Source organism: Nycticebus coucang, chromosome 14, assembly GCF_027406575.1.
Source record: "Nycticebus coucang isolate mNycCou1 chromosome 14, mNycCou1.pri, whole genome shotgun sequence".
Taxonomy (NCBI): domain Eukaryota; kingdom Metazoa; phylum Chordata; class Mammalia; order Primates; family Lorisidae; genus Nycticebus; species Nycticebus coucang.
In genome coordinates, this window is record NC_069793.1 from 71,217,704 (window position 1) to 71,234,237 (window position 16,534).

The 16,534-nt window shown below is 41.2% G+C and overlaps 1 protein-coding gene across 2 annotated transcripts in view; it reads right to left on the bottom strand.

The window, feature by feature from the left end:
• INTS4 (integrator complex subunit 4) overlaps positions 1–16,534 on the bottom strand; it is a 128,307-nt gene that overhangs the window by 35,912 nt on the left and 75,861 nt on the right. For both annotated transcript variants that reach the window (XM_053561375.1, XM_053561374.1), the window contains exons 14-16: positions 15,470–15,603; positions 13,113–13,270; positions 3,004–3,097 (exon numbers count right to left, since the gene is read on the bottom strand). In XM_053561375.1, the coding sequence (XP_053417350.1) occupies positions 3,004–3,097; positions 13,113–13,270; positions 15,470–15,603 (386 nt within the window). The remainder of the gene's footprint in view (positions 1–3,003; positions 3,098–13,112; positions 13,271–15,469; positions 15,604–16,534) is intronic.

The following is a 16,534-nucleotide window of genomic DNA, read 5'->3' on the forward strand; positions in this document are numbered from 1 at the left end:
TTTTTTTTTTTTTTTTGTAGAGACAGAGTCTCACTTTGTCGCCCTCTGTAGAGTGCCATGGCGTCATATAGCTCACAGCAACCTTCAACTCCTGGGCTTAGGCTTTCTCTTGCCTCAGCCTCCCGAGTAGCTGGGACTACAGGCACCCGCCACAACGCCCGGCTATTTTTTTGTTGCAGTTTGGCCCGGGCTGGGTTTGAACCCACCACCCTCGGTATATGGGGCTGGCACCCTACCACCCACTGAGCTACAGGCACCACCCAAAAGCAGATTCTTTTTAAAGGACTCCTTGTATTCCTGGGGTTTCTCAGAGGCTAGGAAAAGCCAAACAGCTTTGAAAAGGGGCATGAAGGAACTTCTCCTGGTGATGGAAATGTTCTATTATCTTGCCTGTGGTAGTGGTTACATTCAAAGACGTGTATCAAGCCTAAGAAGGACTGTTTAAATACCAACCCAACTAAGTGTATACACACCTTTTGTGTATAGGAACACACCCTACACCATCTGAAGTGTAAGCTCACACATCATACAACAGAAAATAATTTTTGAATCCTCCACTTATTCAACTTTTGGTCAAATATCATTGATAACATTGAAGACTCAGAATATTGAGAACTAAAGCCAAGAAAAAGCTCAAGTGAGAAGTCCTCTCTTATAGCCAAAGCATAAATTTATACCAAGTCTCTGCTGTAGAAGCTGAATGCTACTGAACTAGTTTAACCGTTTTTTTTTTAAAGGTTTTAGAGGTTTCTCTTTGAAAATATTTTCTTATGGTACATACAAAAATACTCTGAAAATATATAAACTTTATTTACAAAACACTAAAGCAACATATTAGAAGAAGAATTACATGGCTATAGATTATAATAAATTAAGCATGCATTTATAAAACTGAAAAATACTAAGAAACACATTGAAAAATCTCAGTGTAAAAATCGACAACTCATATAGTTAAATAAAAATGACAAAGGTCCTGAGATAATTAATGGCTGATAACAAATATCATTCAAAAATGCCTTTGGATTTCAATAAAATCCATTGCTTATTTCTGTATGCGTAGTCTGTGAAGAATCTCTTTGAAGTTTCAGGCTAGATAATAGTCAGGAATTATGCCAAGTTAATTTTATATCTCAAAAATATTAGTTTGAAAAAAATGTATGTTTGCTACTTAAACATCTTACTTTTGCTGCTAGAATGAGGTGCTTCTCAGTAAAAACACTAGTCAGATAACAAGAATGGCATGAGATAGGATATGGAACAATTATCCCATTCACGTACTGACTTAAGGTATGCTGGTTATATTTTGCTTTTTTTTCGTAGAGACAGAGTCTCACTTTATCGCCCTCAGTAGAGTGCCGTGGCATCACACTGCTCACTGCAATCTCCAACTTCTGGGCTTAGGCAATTCTCTTGCTTCAGCCTCCCGAGTAGCTGGGACTACAGGCGCCCACCACAATGCCCGGCTATTTTTTTGTTGCAGATTGGCCAGGGCCGGGTTTGAACCTGCCACCACCCTCGGTATATGGGGCTGGCACCTTACCCACCGAGCCACAGGTGCTACCCAATATATTTTGCTTTTTAATAAAGATAAATTTCAAAGGCCTCCATGGAAGGCAAAATGTAGAAATATTCTGGTGTCCCTAATCAGTTTCTAACTCAACAAAACTAAATAGCTTCTTGGGTACTAATTTTGTGCACATATATTATCTGAGTACTTAGTATGAAATGTAGCAAGTTGGTCCTTTTAACAGGAATAAAATAAACATTTTGGGCTGGGCGCGGTGGCTTATGCATGTAATCCTAGCACTCTGAGAGGCGGAGGCAGGTGGATTATCTGAGCTCATTGACTTGAGACTAGCCTGAGCAAGAGCAAGGACCCATCTCTAAAAATAGCTAGACATTGCAACGGGCACCTGTAGTCCCAGCTACCCAGGAGGCTGAGGCAAGTGATCACTTGAGCCTAGAAGTTTGAGGTTGCTGTGAGCTATGATGCCACAGCACTTTACCAAGGGTGACAAAGTAAGACTGTGTCTCAAAAAAAAAAAAAAATCAACATTTTAACTCTTGACATAATAAAATAAAGGGCGGCACCTGTAGCTCAGTGGGTGGGCGCCAGCCCCATATACCAAGGGTGGCAAGTTCAAACCTGGCCCTGGCCGAACTGCAACAAAAAAGTAGCTGGGCGTTGTGGTGGGCGCATGTAATCCCAGCTACTCAGGAGGCTGAGGCAAGAGAATCGCCTAAGCCCAGGAGTTGGAGGTCGCTGTGAGCTGTGATGCTATAGCACTCTACCGAGGGTAATAAAGGGAGATTCTGTCTCTAAAAAAAGAAAGTAGTATAAAAGTTCATATAAGTCCTTTGCTAATCAAGTTATACAAAACATTTAAAATAATTGGGAGTCTAATTAAAATTATGATCCAATCTGCTCTAATAGCTCTGTACTATTTAAATAGCACACGAACTTTATGGATACCCTGTATAATGATGAAAAAATTTCTCCAAAAGTTTACAAATTCAAATTCCTACATAAGTTAATGTTTCTTTCTTTTTTTTTTTTTTTTGTAGAGACAGAATCTCACTTTATCGCCCTTGGTAGAGTGCCGTGACGTCACAGCTCACAGCAACTCCCAACTCCTGGGCTTAGGCAATTCTCTTGCCTCAGCCTCCCGAGTAGCTGGGACTGCAGGCACCCGCCACAACACCCGGCTACCCGGCTATTTTTTTGTTGCAGTTTGGCTGGGGGTGGGGGGGTGGGAGGAGGTTCGAACCTGCCACCCTTGGTATATGGGGCCAGCACCCTACCCACTGAGCCACAGGCGCCGCCCAAGTTAATGTTTCTTTATTTAGAGACAAATACAATGAATTACACTGCAGCATACATAATTTCTCCATTGCTAAGTGATTGTACAAGACTGTTTTTCAACTTATGGCCTCAAGCGCTGCTGGACCCATGAAACTGCATTCTTAGCATCACAATCATAAGCATAACGGATCCAAACCAACCTGGATGAGAAGTAGCTGGCAGTGAAGATAGGTAGCAGAGAAGTCAGCTACTCCTGCCAATTCAGACTGAAGTTCTCCAAGTCTTTGCAGATCCCTACAGTGAATAAAAAACCCCAAATCAAACACAGAATAAGGATATTGTCACTAACGTAAAGATCATGTAAAAAGCATTTTAAATTGTATACCTAATAAACTGGTCATAAATTTTTTATTTTTTTTTTTTAGAGACAAGTCTCACTTTATCACCCTTGGTAGAGTGCCGTGGCATCACAGCTCACAGCAATCTCTAACTCCTGGGCTTAGGCAATTCTCTTGCCTCAGATTCCTGAGTAGCTGGGACTACAGGCACCTGCCAGAATGCCTGGCTATTTTTTTGTTGCAGTTTGGCAGAGGCTGGGTTCAAACCCGCCACCATTGGTATATGGGGCTGGCGCCCTACCCACTGAGCCACAGGCACCACCCTGGTCATAAATGTTTAAATGATAACACCAAATGCTGGAGTGGTTATAATCGCACATTCTGACAACAGTTTAAGCTGGTACAACCATTTTGGAAAACAAATCTGTACTATGTTACAAAAGCCACATAGATGGTAAAATATTTTGATCAGTAGCTTTACACTGGAAAGTAATCCTAAGGGAACAGTCAACAGAAATGAAATGCTTCATGCCTCATAATATTCATTGTTATACATGAATAAGAGCTCATCATCCCTAATCATCAGAGAAATGAAAATCAAAAACATTTTGAGATATACCTAACCCCAGTGAGAATGGCCCATAGCACAAGGTCCCAAAGCAACAGTTGCAGGAGTGGATGTGGAGAGAAGAGCAACACTCATGCACTGTTAGTGGGACTGCAATCTAGTACAGACTCTATAAAAAGAAGTACGGAGATTCCTCAAAGAACTAAACATAGACCTACCATTTGACCCTGCAATTCCACTGTAAGGCATTTACCCAACCCAATAAAAGGCATCTTACCACAGGATATTTGCACTAGAATATTCATAGCCACTTAGTTCACAATTCCAAAGACATGGGAACAACACAACTGCCCATCAACACATGGATTGTATTAATAAACTGTGGTATATGTATACCATGGAATACTATTCATCCCTCAAAAAGATGGAAATTTTGCATCTTTTGTTAACAACCTGGATGGATTTGCAGTCCATTCTCCTGAGTACCGCAAGATTGAAAAAAATAAGCATCGGCACCTGTGGCTCAAGAAGCTAAGGTGTCAGGCACATATACCTGAGCTGGCGGGTTCAAATCCAGCCCAGGCCTGCCAAAGAACAATGATGGCTGCAACCAAAAAATAGCCAGGCGTTGTGGTGGGTGCCTGTAGTCTCAGCTACTTGGGAGGCAGAGGCAGGAGAATCGCTTGAGCCCAGGAGTTGGAGGTTGCTGTGAGCTGTGATGCCACAGCACTCTACCCAAGGTGACAGCTTGAGGCTCTGTCTCAAAAAACAAACAAACAAAAAAACAAGCATCACATGTACTCAACACCAATTTGAAACTTAAAGATCTACATAAGAGTAATTCTCAATTAAACTCAAGAAGCGGGGAAGGAGAGAGGGTTCAGTAGCTTCCCAACCAATGGGTACAATGCATGGATATATGGTACACTCAAAACATATTTTAGTGGTTTTCTGTAAAGTGGTATTAGGGTGTTTTTAGTGCCTTTTCCCAACTATACTTTATTTTCCAAGTTTTCTATACAGCAAACAAGTATTTTTTTTCTTTCCCTTCTTTTCCTTCCCTTCCTTTTCTTTTCTTTTCTTTTTTTTTTTTGTTTTGAGATAGAATTTCACCATTTCCTAAGCTAGAGTGCTATGGCATTAGCCTAGCTCACAGCAACCTCAAACTCCTGGGCTCAGCCTCCCGAGCAGGACTCACCACAATATCCAGCTAACTTTTTCTGTTTTTAGTAGAGATGGGTCCTCCTCTTGCTGAGGCTAGTCTCAAACTCCTGACCAAGCCTCCCAGAGTGCTAGTATTATAGTCATGAACCACCATGCCTGGTCCTCCAAATTTTTTTTCTTAAAAAGAGGTATTGTGGGCTGGGCGCCTGTAGCTCAGTGGTTAGGGCACTGCCACATGCTACAGGGCTGGTGGGTTTGAACCCAGCCAGGGCCTGCTAAACAACAAAAAATATCCTTACTACTAGGGAGGCTATGGCAAGAGAATCACTTAAACCCAAGAGTTTGAGGTTGCTGTGAGCTATGATGCCATAGTACTCTACCAAGGATGACAAAGTAAGACTCTGTCTCAATTGAAAAAAAAAAAAAAGGTATTGTGGTGGATTTATTGGTTGCTTACTCAGCCACTTCTTCATTACTAACAGAACCCTGACTTTGTTCAGGGGAACACATCCCTAAACCCAATTCCAGCTAGAATCTAATTGAATTAAGCTAATTAGTACATGTTATCCCTCTGGATATTGACCTAAGTTGGTCTTATCTCTCCAAACAGAAGAATTTATATTCCTTGGTTGGGGCAGGTTGCTGTGTCTCTCATAGGACTGAGTAAGAATGCTTAAAGCCCTATTTATCAGTAGAAGTTATACTATAACCATAAGGAGAAGAGCCTTTACTTGCTAAAGACAAGAAAAATCCAAAGAGAAAGAGAGAGAGATTGGGTCCTTAATGATATAAATAAGCTGTATCATACTATACCTTCAACTTATGGTCACATGACGAAATCTCTTAGTACATTTGATTGCTATAACAAAGTACCATAGTCTGTGTAGCACATAACAACAGAAATTTATTTCTCATCATCTGTAGGCTAGGATGTCCAAGATCAAGATGGTACAGATCTAGAGTAAAGTGAGAGCCTGTTTTCTCACAGAAAGCACCCTCTAGATGCATCTTCATATGTTGGTAAACATGAAAAGAGCTCCTTTATGCCGTTCTGATAAGAGCACCAGCCCCGGCTTGGCACCTATAGCTCAAGTGACTAGGGCGCCAGCCACATACACCAGAGCTGGTGGGTTCAAATCCAACCTGGGCCCGCCAAACAACAATGACAACTTAAAAATAGCCGGGCCTTGTGGCAGACGCCTGCAGTCCCAGCTACTTGGGAGGCTGAAGCAAGAGAATCGCTTAAGCCCAAGAGTTGGAAGTTGCTGTGAGCTGTGATGCCACAGCACTCTACCCAGGGCAACAGCTTGAAACTCTGTCTCAAAAAAAAAAAGGAAATAAATAAAGCACCAGTCCCATTCATGAAGGGTACACTCTTTTTTTTTTTTTTTTGTGGTTTTTGGCCGGGGCTGGGTTTGAACCCACCACCTCCGGCATATGGGGCCGGTGCCTTACTCCTTGAGCCACAGGCGCCACCCAAAGGGCACACTCTTACAACCTAATCACCTCCCAAAGGTCCCACTTCCTAATACCATTACTTTATGAATTAGGATTTCAAAATATGAATTTCGGAAGAGGTAGACATAAACATTTAGATCATAACAGAAAATAAATAGGCACTGTAAGCTAGTTTGAGGTAAAGTTTAAAGCATCCTAAGCAGATATAAGTATAGACACGGTTGCAAACATATAAAAACATATCTGGCCAGGTATGGTGGCTCACACTTGTAAACAAATATCACATATCATATCAAATATCAGATATTTGATATAATAGCATATCAGATAGCAAATATTTTCGAATATCATCTCCCAGCACCCTCATTGAACTACAGTAAACTTTCCATAGCTGAGATCTTGGCTTGGTAAAATGGCTTCTTGGATTGTAATAAAGGGCAATGCGTTTAAAAGTGAAGTCTGTTTTACATTAATACCAACAAATACACGGCCCCAGTCCTAACCAGAGAACCTTCTGTATGAAACTGACTAACATTTATTTCACTTTACAACAACCACAGAAACTATAAAGTTGCAAAGAACCTCAGGGGGGTGGTGCCTGTGGTTCAGTGAGTAGGGCGCCGGCCCCATGTGCCAAGGGTGGCGGGTTCAGACCCAGCCCCGGCCAAACTGCAACCAAAAAAATAGCCGGGCGTTGTGACAGGCACCTGTAGTCCCAGCTGCTCGTGAGGCTGAGGCAAGAGAATCGCGTAAGCCCAAGAGTTAGAGGTTGCTGTGAGCCGTGTGACGCCACGGCACTCTACCAAGGGCGGTACAGTGAGACTCTGTCTCTACAAAAAAAAAAAAAAAAAAAAAAAAAGAACCTCAGGGGTCATCTGATCTAATCTCACTTGATAACAGAAATCCCCTTCACTGCTACATATCACAGAGCATTGATTTTAGAGTCAGACAAAGATAGATCCAATTCTGCTTCTGCCACTTCCTACCAAATTGCTACATGTCTACAAAAATGTTTCAAATGCATAGTATGCTCTCACAAGCTTCTGCTCTGTCTGCTTTCCTTTGCAGCCGTCCTATCCTAAGAATGCGCTCAAGCTAGAAACATACAGCCTAGGACTGACCACAGCACTAAAAGAAAAATCTGCCCAGGCCAAAGACCAGCAGCACTATCATCTCTTGAAACCCAGATCATGAAGGCAACTCACACCAACAGGTACTTCCTGAATACCTTCTAACAGCCAGCATTGCAGCTACTGACCAAATTGGCTTGCTTTGTCCATTTTGCACTCACTATAGTGCCAACAGGATACAAGCGTCAAGGACAAAACCTAAATATTTATTTAGATAGGGAAGAGTCAGGAAGCAGAGCTTATTTTAGTGGGCTCTGGGTCAACAACTTCATTTAGTGGCCTCCCAAACTAAGCATTTTGGTGAGGAAGAAGAAGAGAAGGAAATGTGAGTGAGGCATCACTTCATAGGAGGAACAGAAAGGACTGGAATCTTGTCTGAAGAGCTGTGGAATGCCCAGAGTTTACAGCAGGCTCAGCAAACAAACTTGGTAAATGTAGAATGTAAATGTTTTAGCACAGTAACTGAGATAACGCCGGAAAGGCTATGTTAACCACTGTGATAAAAATGTGTCAAATGGTCTATGAAGCGAGTGTATGATGCCCCATGATCATATCAATGTATACAGTTATGATTTAATAAAAAAAAAAAAAAAAGTCAGATAGTAAGGTTAGGTGCAGTGGTTCATGCCTGTAATCCCAACACTCTGAGGCTGAGGCCAGTGGATTGCTTGAGGTTAGGAGTTTGAAACCACGCTGAGCAAAAGCGAGACCCCATCTCTAAAAGTAGCTGGGGGTAGTGGCAGCCGTCTGTAGTCTCAACTACTTGGGAGGCTGAGGCAAGATGATCTCTTAAGCTCAAGAATTAGAGGTTGCTGTGAGCTGTGACACCACCACACTCTACTGCGGGTGACATAGTGAGACTCTTATCTCAAAAAACAAATAAACAAACAAAAAAACAGGCCAGATTTAGTCCACAGGCTAGTTTGGTGACCTCTAGTTTAAAGCACTGTTCCTGACACATCGCTGGCACTCAATAAATATCAAGTGTATGACTCAATATACAGCAGTAAGAGCACAAACTGTCATGATAAAATCATTTCATTAAAAAATACTCTCTTTCCCCTATCTTTTACTGTTGGTGATTACAGAGATGGTATTCAGGTGAGCACTCTGCCGCTGAGACTATCATTTAGCCTTAGCCTGTGCAGTGCCATAGAGCTTTCACGTTGTTAAGGATTGTGTCCTTCTGCAGCCCTTTTGGCTGATGCTATCTCCGCAAAGCAGGCAGTATGCGTAAGTCCAATCATTATGTAATAAGCTTTCACTGGGGCTTCGTTTCTTGCAGCATCTATCATTTCTGGCGTGATCTCTCATTGATTTGAAACATCCAGTCTACAGCAGAATCCCAAAGGCCTGTGCTTACCAGGAACCTTATAAATCTTCCCTGCATGGAGAGCACAGCAACTCTGGGTGGCCCTACTACTACAGTAGCTGAGGAGACCCCAGGGCAAGAGCTTCTGTGAGCCTCTATGGGGCTTCTGGAGGCTTCCCTGGGGTACAGCAGACTATCTGCCCAGTTGGAGGTGCAGGAGGTCCCTGCTGGCCACATGCTTCATGCTCTCGCTCTCCTGTGGCCATAGCCATAACCATATAGCTCCATTATCTCCCCACAGTCCATCCAGGCCTGGCCTTTGGCACTCCCAGGGGAGCCCAGGGTGCCCTCAACTTTTTAATAGGGTTAGAAGATTACCAGAACATCCATTTACTCCTCTTCTAGTTCCTCACTCTCATCCCAGTACCTATCAGCCACTAAGTTCTCCAGAGAAGGAAATGGAGCTCAGAGCAGTTTGATACTTATGGCATCTACTATGGATCTGACTCACTCACACAGAGCATTCAATCTTCATCTAATAGATCTTCCTAGACTGCGAAGGCAGCAGTTAAATATAGCATTTGGACAGAGTGTACTGGTGTTACAACTAATTGATCACAACCAGTTACAGACTCTTTTGTTCCTTCTCCACTCCCACTGCTTCACTTGACTAGCCTAAAAAAAAAGCATTTCTTAGATTCCCTTAAGCTAGGTTCCGGAAGTCAGTTAGGACCTACCAATCAAACACATTATCTTGAGTTGTGCATAGGGAATGCAGTGGGGAAAGAGGCAGAGAACAAGACATGGCTCTGGAGCCTGTAGCTTTATTGGTGATATCCTGATGCAAGAGGGGGTTTCCTGACCCATGGCAGGAAATAGCAGCCCCTTGGTGGCCCATTCACTGTGTGGCTCTGGAATCATTTCTGGATATTCGATCTAATCTGTTTCTTTGGCCTTCCAACAGTTCTATGAGCCATGTTAACATCCTGTAATAAATTTCTTTCTGCATAGTTAAAAGCCTATATTGTTTCCTATGAATGAATGCTGAGCTTATAAAGTGTATATATTTATAACTATAGATATTTATTAACTATAAATGTGTACAGCATATGTAATTTTACTCAATACTGTAGCCAACTGTAACACAATGGTATTTGTGTATATAAACATATCTAAACATAGAAAAAGTGCAGTAAAAATAAAATATTATAATCTTGAGACATGTGGCCTGCTGTTGACTGGAATATTATAACGTCACGCATGACTATATTAAATGGTGGAGTTCAGACTGGAACCCAATTCAGCATGCCTCCAAAGCTCCATTTGCTGAATCACTATACAACACCACTGGTGTTCTGTGAGGCCATTCTCCCTCATGTCTCTCCACTCTTCAGATGTTTGGTGCAGATGAAATTCTCTTTCTTACCTTAACTACCAAACTGACATGGCTCAGTCATCGCTAGCTAAAGGGTCTTCTTCTTTAAGTGTCCCTGACCACTTCCACTCTGACCGAGACTTTCAGCTATTTGTTCACAGCACCTATTCCTCTCTCCACTGCGGCATCCTAAAAGCTGTACACTCTAATTTTACTTGGATCCCATTGACTAGAGTGGATCCCTGCCTCTCTAGTTCTACATCTAAATCCATGCTGCCTCTATGAGCTCTCTAAGGAAAGAATCCTATCTAGCTGATCTGCATCTGGCATACAGCTTGTTTCTCAGTGTTTGGAATTAAATCATCCATTGAGAATTATTAGTTGATTCTCTGAAGAAGACAGGCGCATGGTCTACAGACATGAAAAAATGCTCATCATCTTTAATCATCAAAGAAATGCAAATCAAAACCACTCTGAGATACCATCTAACTCCAGTAAGAGTAGCCCACATAACAAATTCAAAAAATACAGATGTTGGCGTGGATGTGGAGAAAAGGGAACACTTGTCCATTGCTGGTGGGAATGAAAACTAATAGGCTCCTTTTGGAAAGAAGTTTGGAGAACACTCAGGGATCTAAAAATTAACCTGCTGTTGGATCCTGCAATTCCTCTACTAGTATATCCAAAAGACCAAAAATCACTTTGCAAAAAAGATATTTGCACCAGATTTTTCACTGCAGCTCAATTCATAATAGTCAAGTCATAGAAGAAGCCCAAGTGCCCACTGACCCATGAATGGATTAATAAATTGTGGTATATGTATGCCATGGAATACTATGAGGCCTTAAAAAAGATGGACCCTTTACCTCTTTTATGTTTACATGGAGGGACCTAGAATATATTCTCCTGAGTAAAGTATCTCAAGAATGGAGGAAAAAGTATCCAATGTACTCAGTACTTTTATGAAACCTACTTATATTTAGTCACCACTTTCTTACGAAAGATAGAACACGACAGCCCAGGATGAAGGAGAGAAATGGAGTGGGAAGGGAGGGGAGGGGGGAGGTATGATGGAGGGAGGGTTAATGACAGGACCACACCTATGGAGCACATTGCAAGGATGCAAGTCAAATCTGTCAAGTGTAGAACATAAATGTCTTAACACAATAATCAAGTAAATGAGATGAAAGCTATGATGTTAAGCACATCAGATTGTATAATAAAAAAAACACACTGTACCCCACATGTGCATAAATGTATTCATGATCTATGTGTGTATGACTTAATAAAAAAAAAAAAAAACACGCCGGGCGCGGTGGCTCATGCCTGTAATCCCAGCACTGTGGGAGGCTGAGGAGGGAGAATCGCTTGAGCTCAGGAGTTCTAGACTCGCCTGAGCGACAGTGAGACCCCGACTCGTGAAAAAAATGGAAAAACCCAGCCGGGCGCCGCGGCGAGCGCCTGTAATCCCAGCGGCTTCCGGAGGCTGAGGCAGCGGGGTGCCCGCAGCCCGAGTCTGAGGTTGTGGTGAGCTACCGCGCCCACTGCACTCTGCTCAGGGGCATAGGGTGGGACCCTGTCTCAACAAAAAAAAAAAAAACACTAATGTTATTTTTCAGAGATTAGAAAAAAACAATCCTATAGAATAAAAAGAAGTACTAACACCCAAAGCAATCCTAAGCAAAAAGAGCGGTTGTTAATCTACTAGTTTCAACTTAGTATTGAGTACATGGGATGCTTGGTTTTCCATTCTTGAGATTCTTTCCTAAGGAGAATATTCTCCATATCAATCCAGGAAAATACAAAATATGTGTACTCGGCCATAAAAAAAGATAAATAACTAAATTTAAGTAAAAGAAAATATTTCTTTAGTTGCAGTAGTCATGTTCTACTGCTCAATAGCCACATGTGACTATTTATTGTCTAATATATTGAACAATGAAGATTATAGGACATTTCCATATTGAAGGAAGTTCTATTGGACAAAACTGTAAGATACAGTTTACTATATTTACTGTTCTTCACTTAGAATTCAAACTCTGTGAAGACATGCCACTGAAACGTTGTACACATTCAATAAATATTTGTTTAATGAAAAAAATTATTAGTTGAATGTAGCTGATACTAATATTCTTTGGAGGAGATCAAAGGAAATATGAACCAAGCTCCAAATGATATATTTTTCTATCTTTTAAGAGCAAACAATACTGCTTTTAATAAAAGCAAATGAGTTTTGATTCCTTTTATATCAATCAGGCCATTTTAAGAAGGTCTGACACAGCCTGTTGGTTGTTCCTCAGTATCTTTTCTCTCATTCTTCCTGAGTAAAAGTCATTATATGTAAATCAGACAATAGACACCCAGAGTAAAGAATGCATTTCGTAGCTCCTGGAAGGTAGATATGACTATGTGACTTCATTCTAGTCAAAGGGATCCAAGTAAAAAGTGTACAACTTTTGGAAAGTATCTTAAAAGGGGGTTTGGTGGAAATGATGCCTTCTCATGCCCCTTCCTTTTTCCCACAGGCTGGAATACAGAAGGGCTATTTAAATTTTGGATTGTTAGGCAGAAGCCACTTGATGCAGATGGAGATACAAGAACAAGCTTACAACTATGAAGGTCATGTCAGCCCCGACCTGCTAGTGAGAGACAATTAGCTGTCTTCCTACTTAATCTGTTACTTGGCATTTCTGTCACCCATCTTAACTAATACACAAGAAAGAAAACCTAAAGATAACTCATTTATAACTATTTCCATTTTTACTAATCAAGTGAGTCATGAGTGCAAAGAGCTTTTTTTAAAAAATACGCTCAAACCACAACTGAATACAAATAAAACAGATCATAAATTCACGTGTGAGTGCAGGCCAACAGAGCCAGCCTATAAAGCCTAAAAACCAACACCAGAATCCAACACTCACGCTGAGCAGTAACTCTGTCAGGAGAAATGGATGATCACCTTACCTGATGGTAAGTTCTAGCAACTCCTGGGCTCCCTGAGGGTCCAGGTGCTGAAGACTATATACTCTTTCGAGGCTCTGCTGTAGAAACTGTTGGGAAGGATCCTCATGAGGCATGATGTTGGGAGAAACAGCTGATGACAACAGTTTTCTACCTGGTAACTAAACAGACACAGTGGGATTATAGTACCATCAAGTTCTGTGGCTTAGCTTTTGGTAACACAAATAAACCAGAAAAATGTGAGTCAAATAAAAGAAAATAAGGCTAGGTAAGAGTCTGTAAATAACCTTCCTCCCCTTCCCCAGCTATAGTGGGGGTGGGAGAAAAGGGACAGAGGGTGAGAGAGAAGGAGGAAGAGAGGGAAGGAGTGAGAGAGAGGGAGGAAGAGAGGGAAGGAGTGAGAGAGAGGGAGGAAGAGAGGGAAAGAGAGAGAGGGAGGGAGGGGCAGAGAGAGAAAATGCAGATGTGGTCTATTCCAATATAGCCACAGATGCCAGATGAAAATAAAAGAGAATGATATAGTATTATTTTCTATTGCCAACTGAAATAAATGGGCCAACCATAGGAATGAGACTAAAAATTAAGCTGTTAAATTTATTTTAAAGTTTATTTTTCAATTGATGGAAGTGATTTATTCCCAAATTTACATAGAATGCTATAAAATTATATGAAAATAATTAGGCCAGATGTGGTGGCTCATGCCTATAATCCCAGCACTTTGGGAGCCTCAGGCAGGTGGATCACCTGAGCTCAGGAGTTTAAGACCAGCCTGAGCAACAGCAGAGACCCTATCTCTAAAAATAGCTAGGTGTTGTGCTGAATGCCTATAGTCCCAGCTACTTGGGAGGCTGAGGACAAGAGGATCACTTGAGCTGTGGGCTATGACACCATGGCACTCTACTCAGGATGATCTCAAAAAAAAAAAAAAAAAGAAAGAAAAAAGAAAAGAATTATGTTAATAATGCTTTTCTTACTGTTAAAAGTGGTTATCTTTTAAGAAAGGGATGGGGAAGGAATAGCAAAGATTTCATTTTTCATTTTTTATCTTCTCTAAAGTTTAAACTTTCTAACCATATAAATACACATATATGTAATTGTCAGGGTCCCCTTCGTGGTCGCCACTTGTTGGGGCCCAGGACTGGCTAGGTCTTCAGCCCGCAGTTTATTTAGGTTCCAGACGTGGACCGCTAGGCTACCTTGCTCAGGAACAACTGCTCTTAGGTGCCTGAGGGTTATTTGCTCTAGCAGAAGGGAGAGAGAGAGGAGGACAGTATTTAAGGGAGTAAAGCAGTCTTAGTAAGAATACATCTTAGCAGTCTTTCGTAGAGAGAGATGCTGTGCAGGTGCTCTGCAGGCAGCAGAAGCAACAAAGCCAGAGTGAGCAGGTCCGTGATAGAATACGCATTCCTGACTGCCTTCTCCTCCAGCCTCTTATGGACACACTCCCATGGCTCTTAACACCACGGGTGTAGAGACTGCCAATCACTGATGGACTCGTCTTGCGAGCTCTCATGTTTGTTAGGAGAGCCAAATCCCTCCCCATGCCCTTTTCACCAAGGAATTACATTACCAAGCTCTACAGCTGTTTCTTATAACTCTCACTCCTCCTTGCCATGATTTATACAGGCTGCTACATGTAATTATTCTAAATAAAATTATTTGGAGTTAATTAGTGATGAGTTATAAAAATAGAGAGCTCATAAGAGTACTGAACATAAAGCATTCACTACGTGTTTACTATTATTATGCTCCATTTAAAAATTTTCTTTCTACAAATCTGTAAGTTTTAAAAATAAAGGATTTATTAAAAAATGAACACTTGAGAATCGTGGCTTTATGTAATTGTTAAAAAATAACAATTTATTCTTAGTCTAAAATGTGATCTATTGTTCTAGATTCCTTTTTCTTGCCTCCCACCACATAATCAATAATCCAAGAATACTAAAATGAATCTTTCAAAAGTATAAAATAAAGGGAGAGAGCCCAAGAGAGAAAAAGAATGACTGACTAGATTTCCAGAGAACATATACCCTGCTTTCTGCTGTTTTAATAACCGAAAAGTACCAAAAATCAAAAACTAGGCTGGGCGCGGTGGCTCACGCCTGTTATCCTAGCACTCTGAGAGGCCAAGGCAGTAGGACTGCTTGAGCTCAGGAGTCTGAGACCAGCCTGAGCCAGAGACCCCAGTATCTGGTGTGTGCCTGTAGTCCCAGCTACTTGGGAGGCTAAGGCAAAAGAATGGCTTGAGCCCAGGAGGTGGATATTGCAATGAGCTATGATCTGTGATGACGCCTCTGCACTATAGCCTAAGCCACAGAGAAACATCTCAAAACAAACAAAAAAAAACCCCCAACACATACCCTTAAGGCAGGAACAAGATGAGAAAGACTGTCTCGGAGGTAGGCATAGTGCCTGAAGGTGTGATCTGAGAACAATGCTGGCATTGTTGGACAGGTTTTAGCAGCATTGAAAATGAGAACCAAAACTGCAATATCTGTTAGGTCAGTAGGTTAAGTAAACTTGGAGGTATAAAAGATTGAGCTTGGCTAGAATCTGGCACTCTCACCTCTACTCCCCAAAATATCATCAAAGGACTATGATTTTTCTTTCTTTTTTTTTTTTCTTAAGAAGAGAAAAGCAGTAATTTTCTAATAATCAAAGAAATGCAAATTCGAACAACAGACACATTCCCCTACTCCACCCCCACCCACCAATTACTGCAGGATTTTAAAAATAATGCTGGATGCTGCTCAGAATACGAACAAATAGAAACTCTTGGTATATTACCTATTAAAATACACACTGGCACAATCCCTTTGGATAATAATTTGGTACCAGGCAGTTAAGAGTCTTATGACTGCTGAGTAATTCCATATCTCAATATATTTTCTAAGTAAACAACTTAATATTACAGAATCACTTACAGTAGCAAATACAATAGTTCCCCCTTATCCTCAGCAGATACGTTCCAAGACCTCAAGTGAATTCCTGAAACCATAGATTATTCCAAACCCACCACCATCAACTGGAACACATTTGTGTACAGGTTTTCCATCCACATATTTAATCCCTTTTCCACCTTAACCAGGCACTTCTAGAGCAATGTGGCTTAAGTTTTCAGTTTGAGGTACAACAGCAAAACTTGCACAAATTTCTTTTTCCTTCTTCACAATTTTACAGATAAAAGATGTGTTCTTACTCTCCAACCTAGCAATCTCAGCATATGATTTTTTTCAGTTTTCCTTATAAAGTTGAGAACTTTCACCTTTTCACTCAAGGGAAGCATTTATACCTTTTCTTTGGCAGATCCAAACTGCTTGTTTCACCCCTCTTGCACTCTTGAGGCCATTATAAACTACATCAAGGGATCTTTGAACAAAAGTACTGTGCTACCTCAACAAACAATCTGATAACCCAGACTGTTA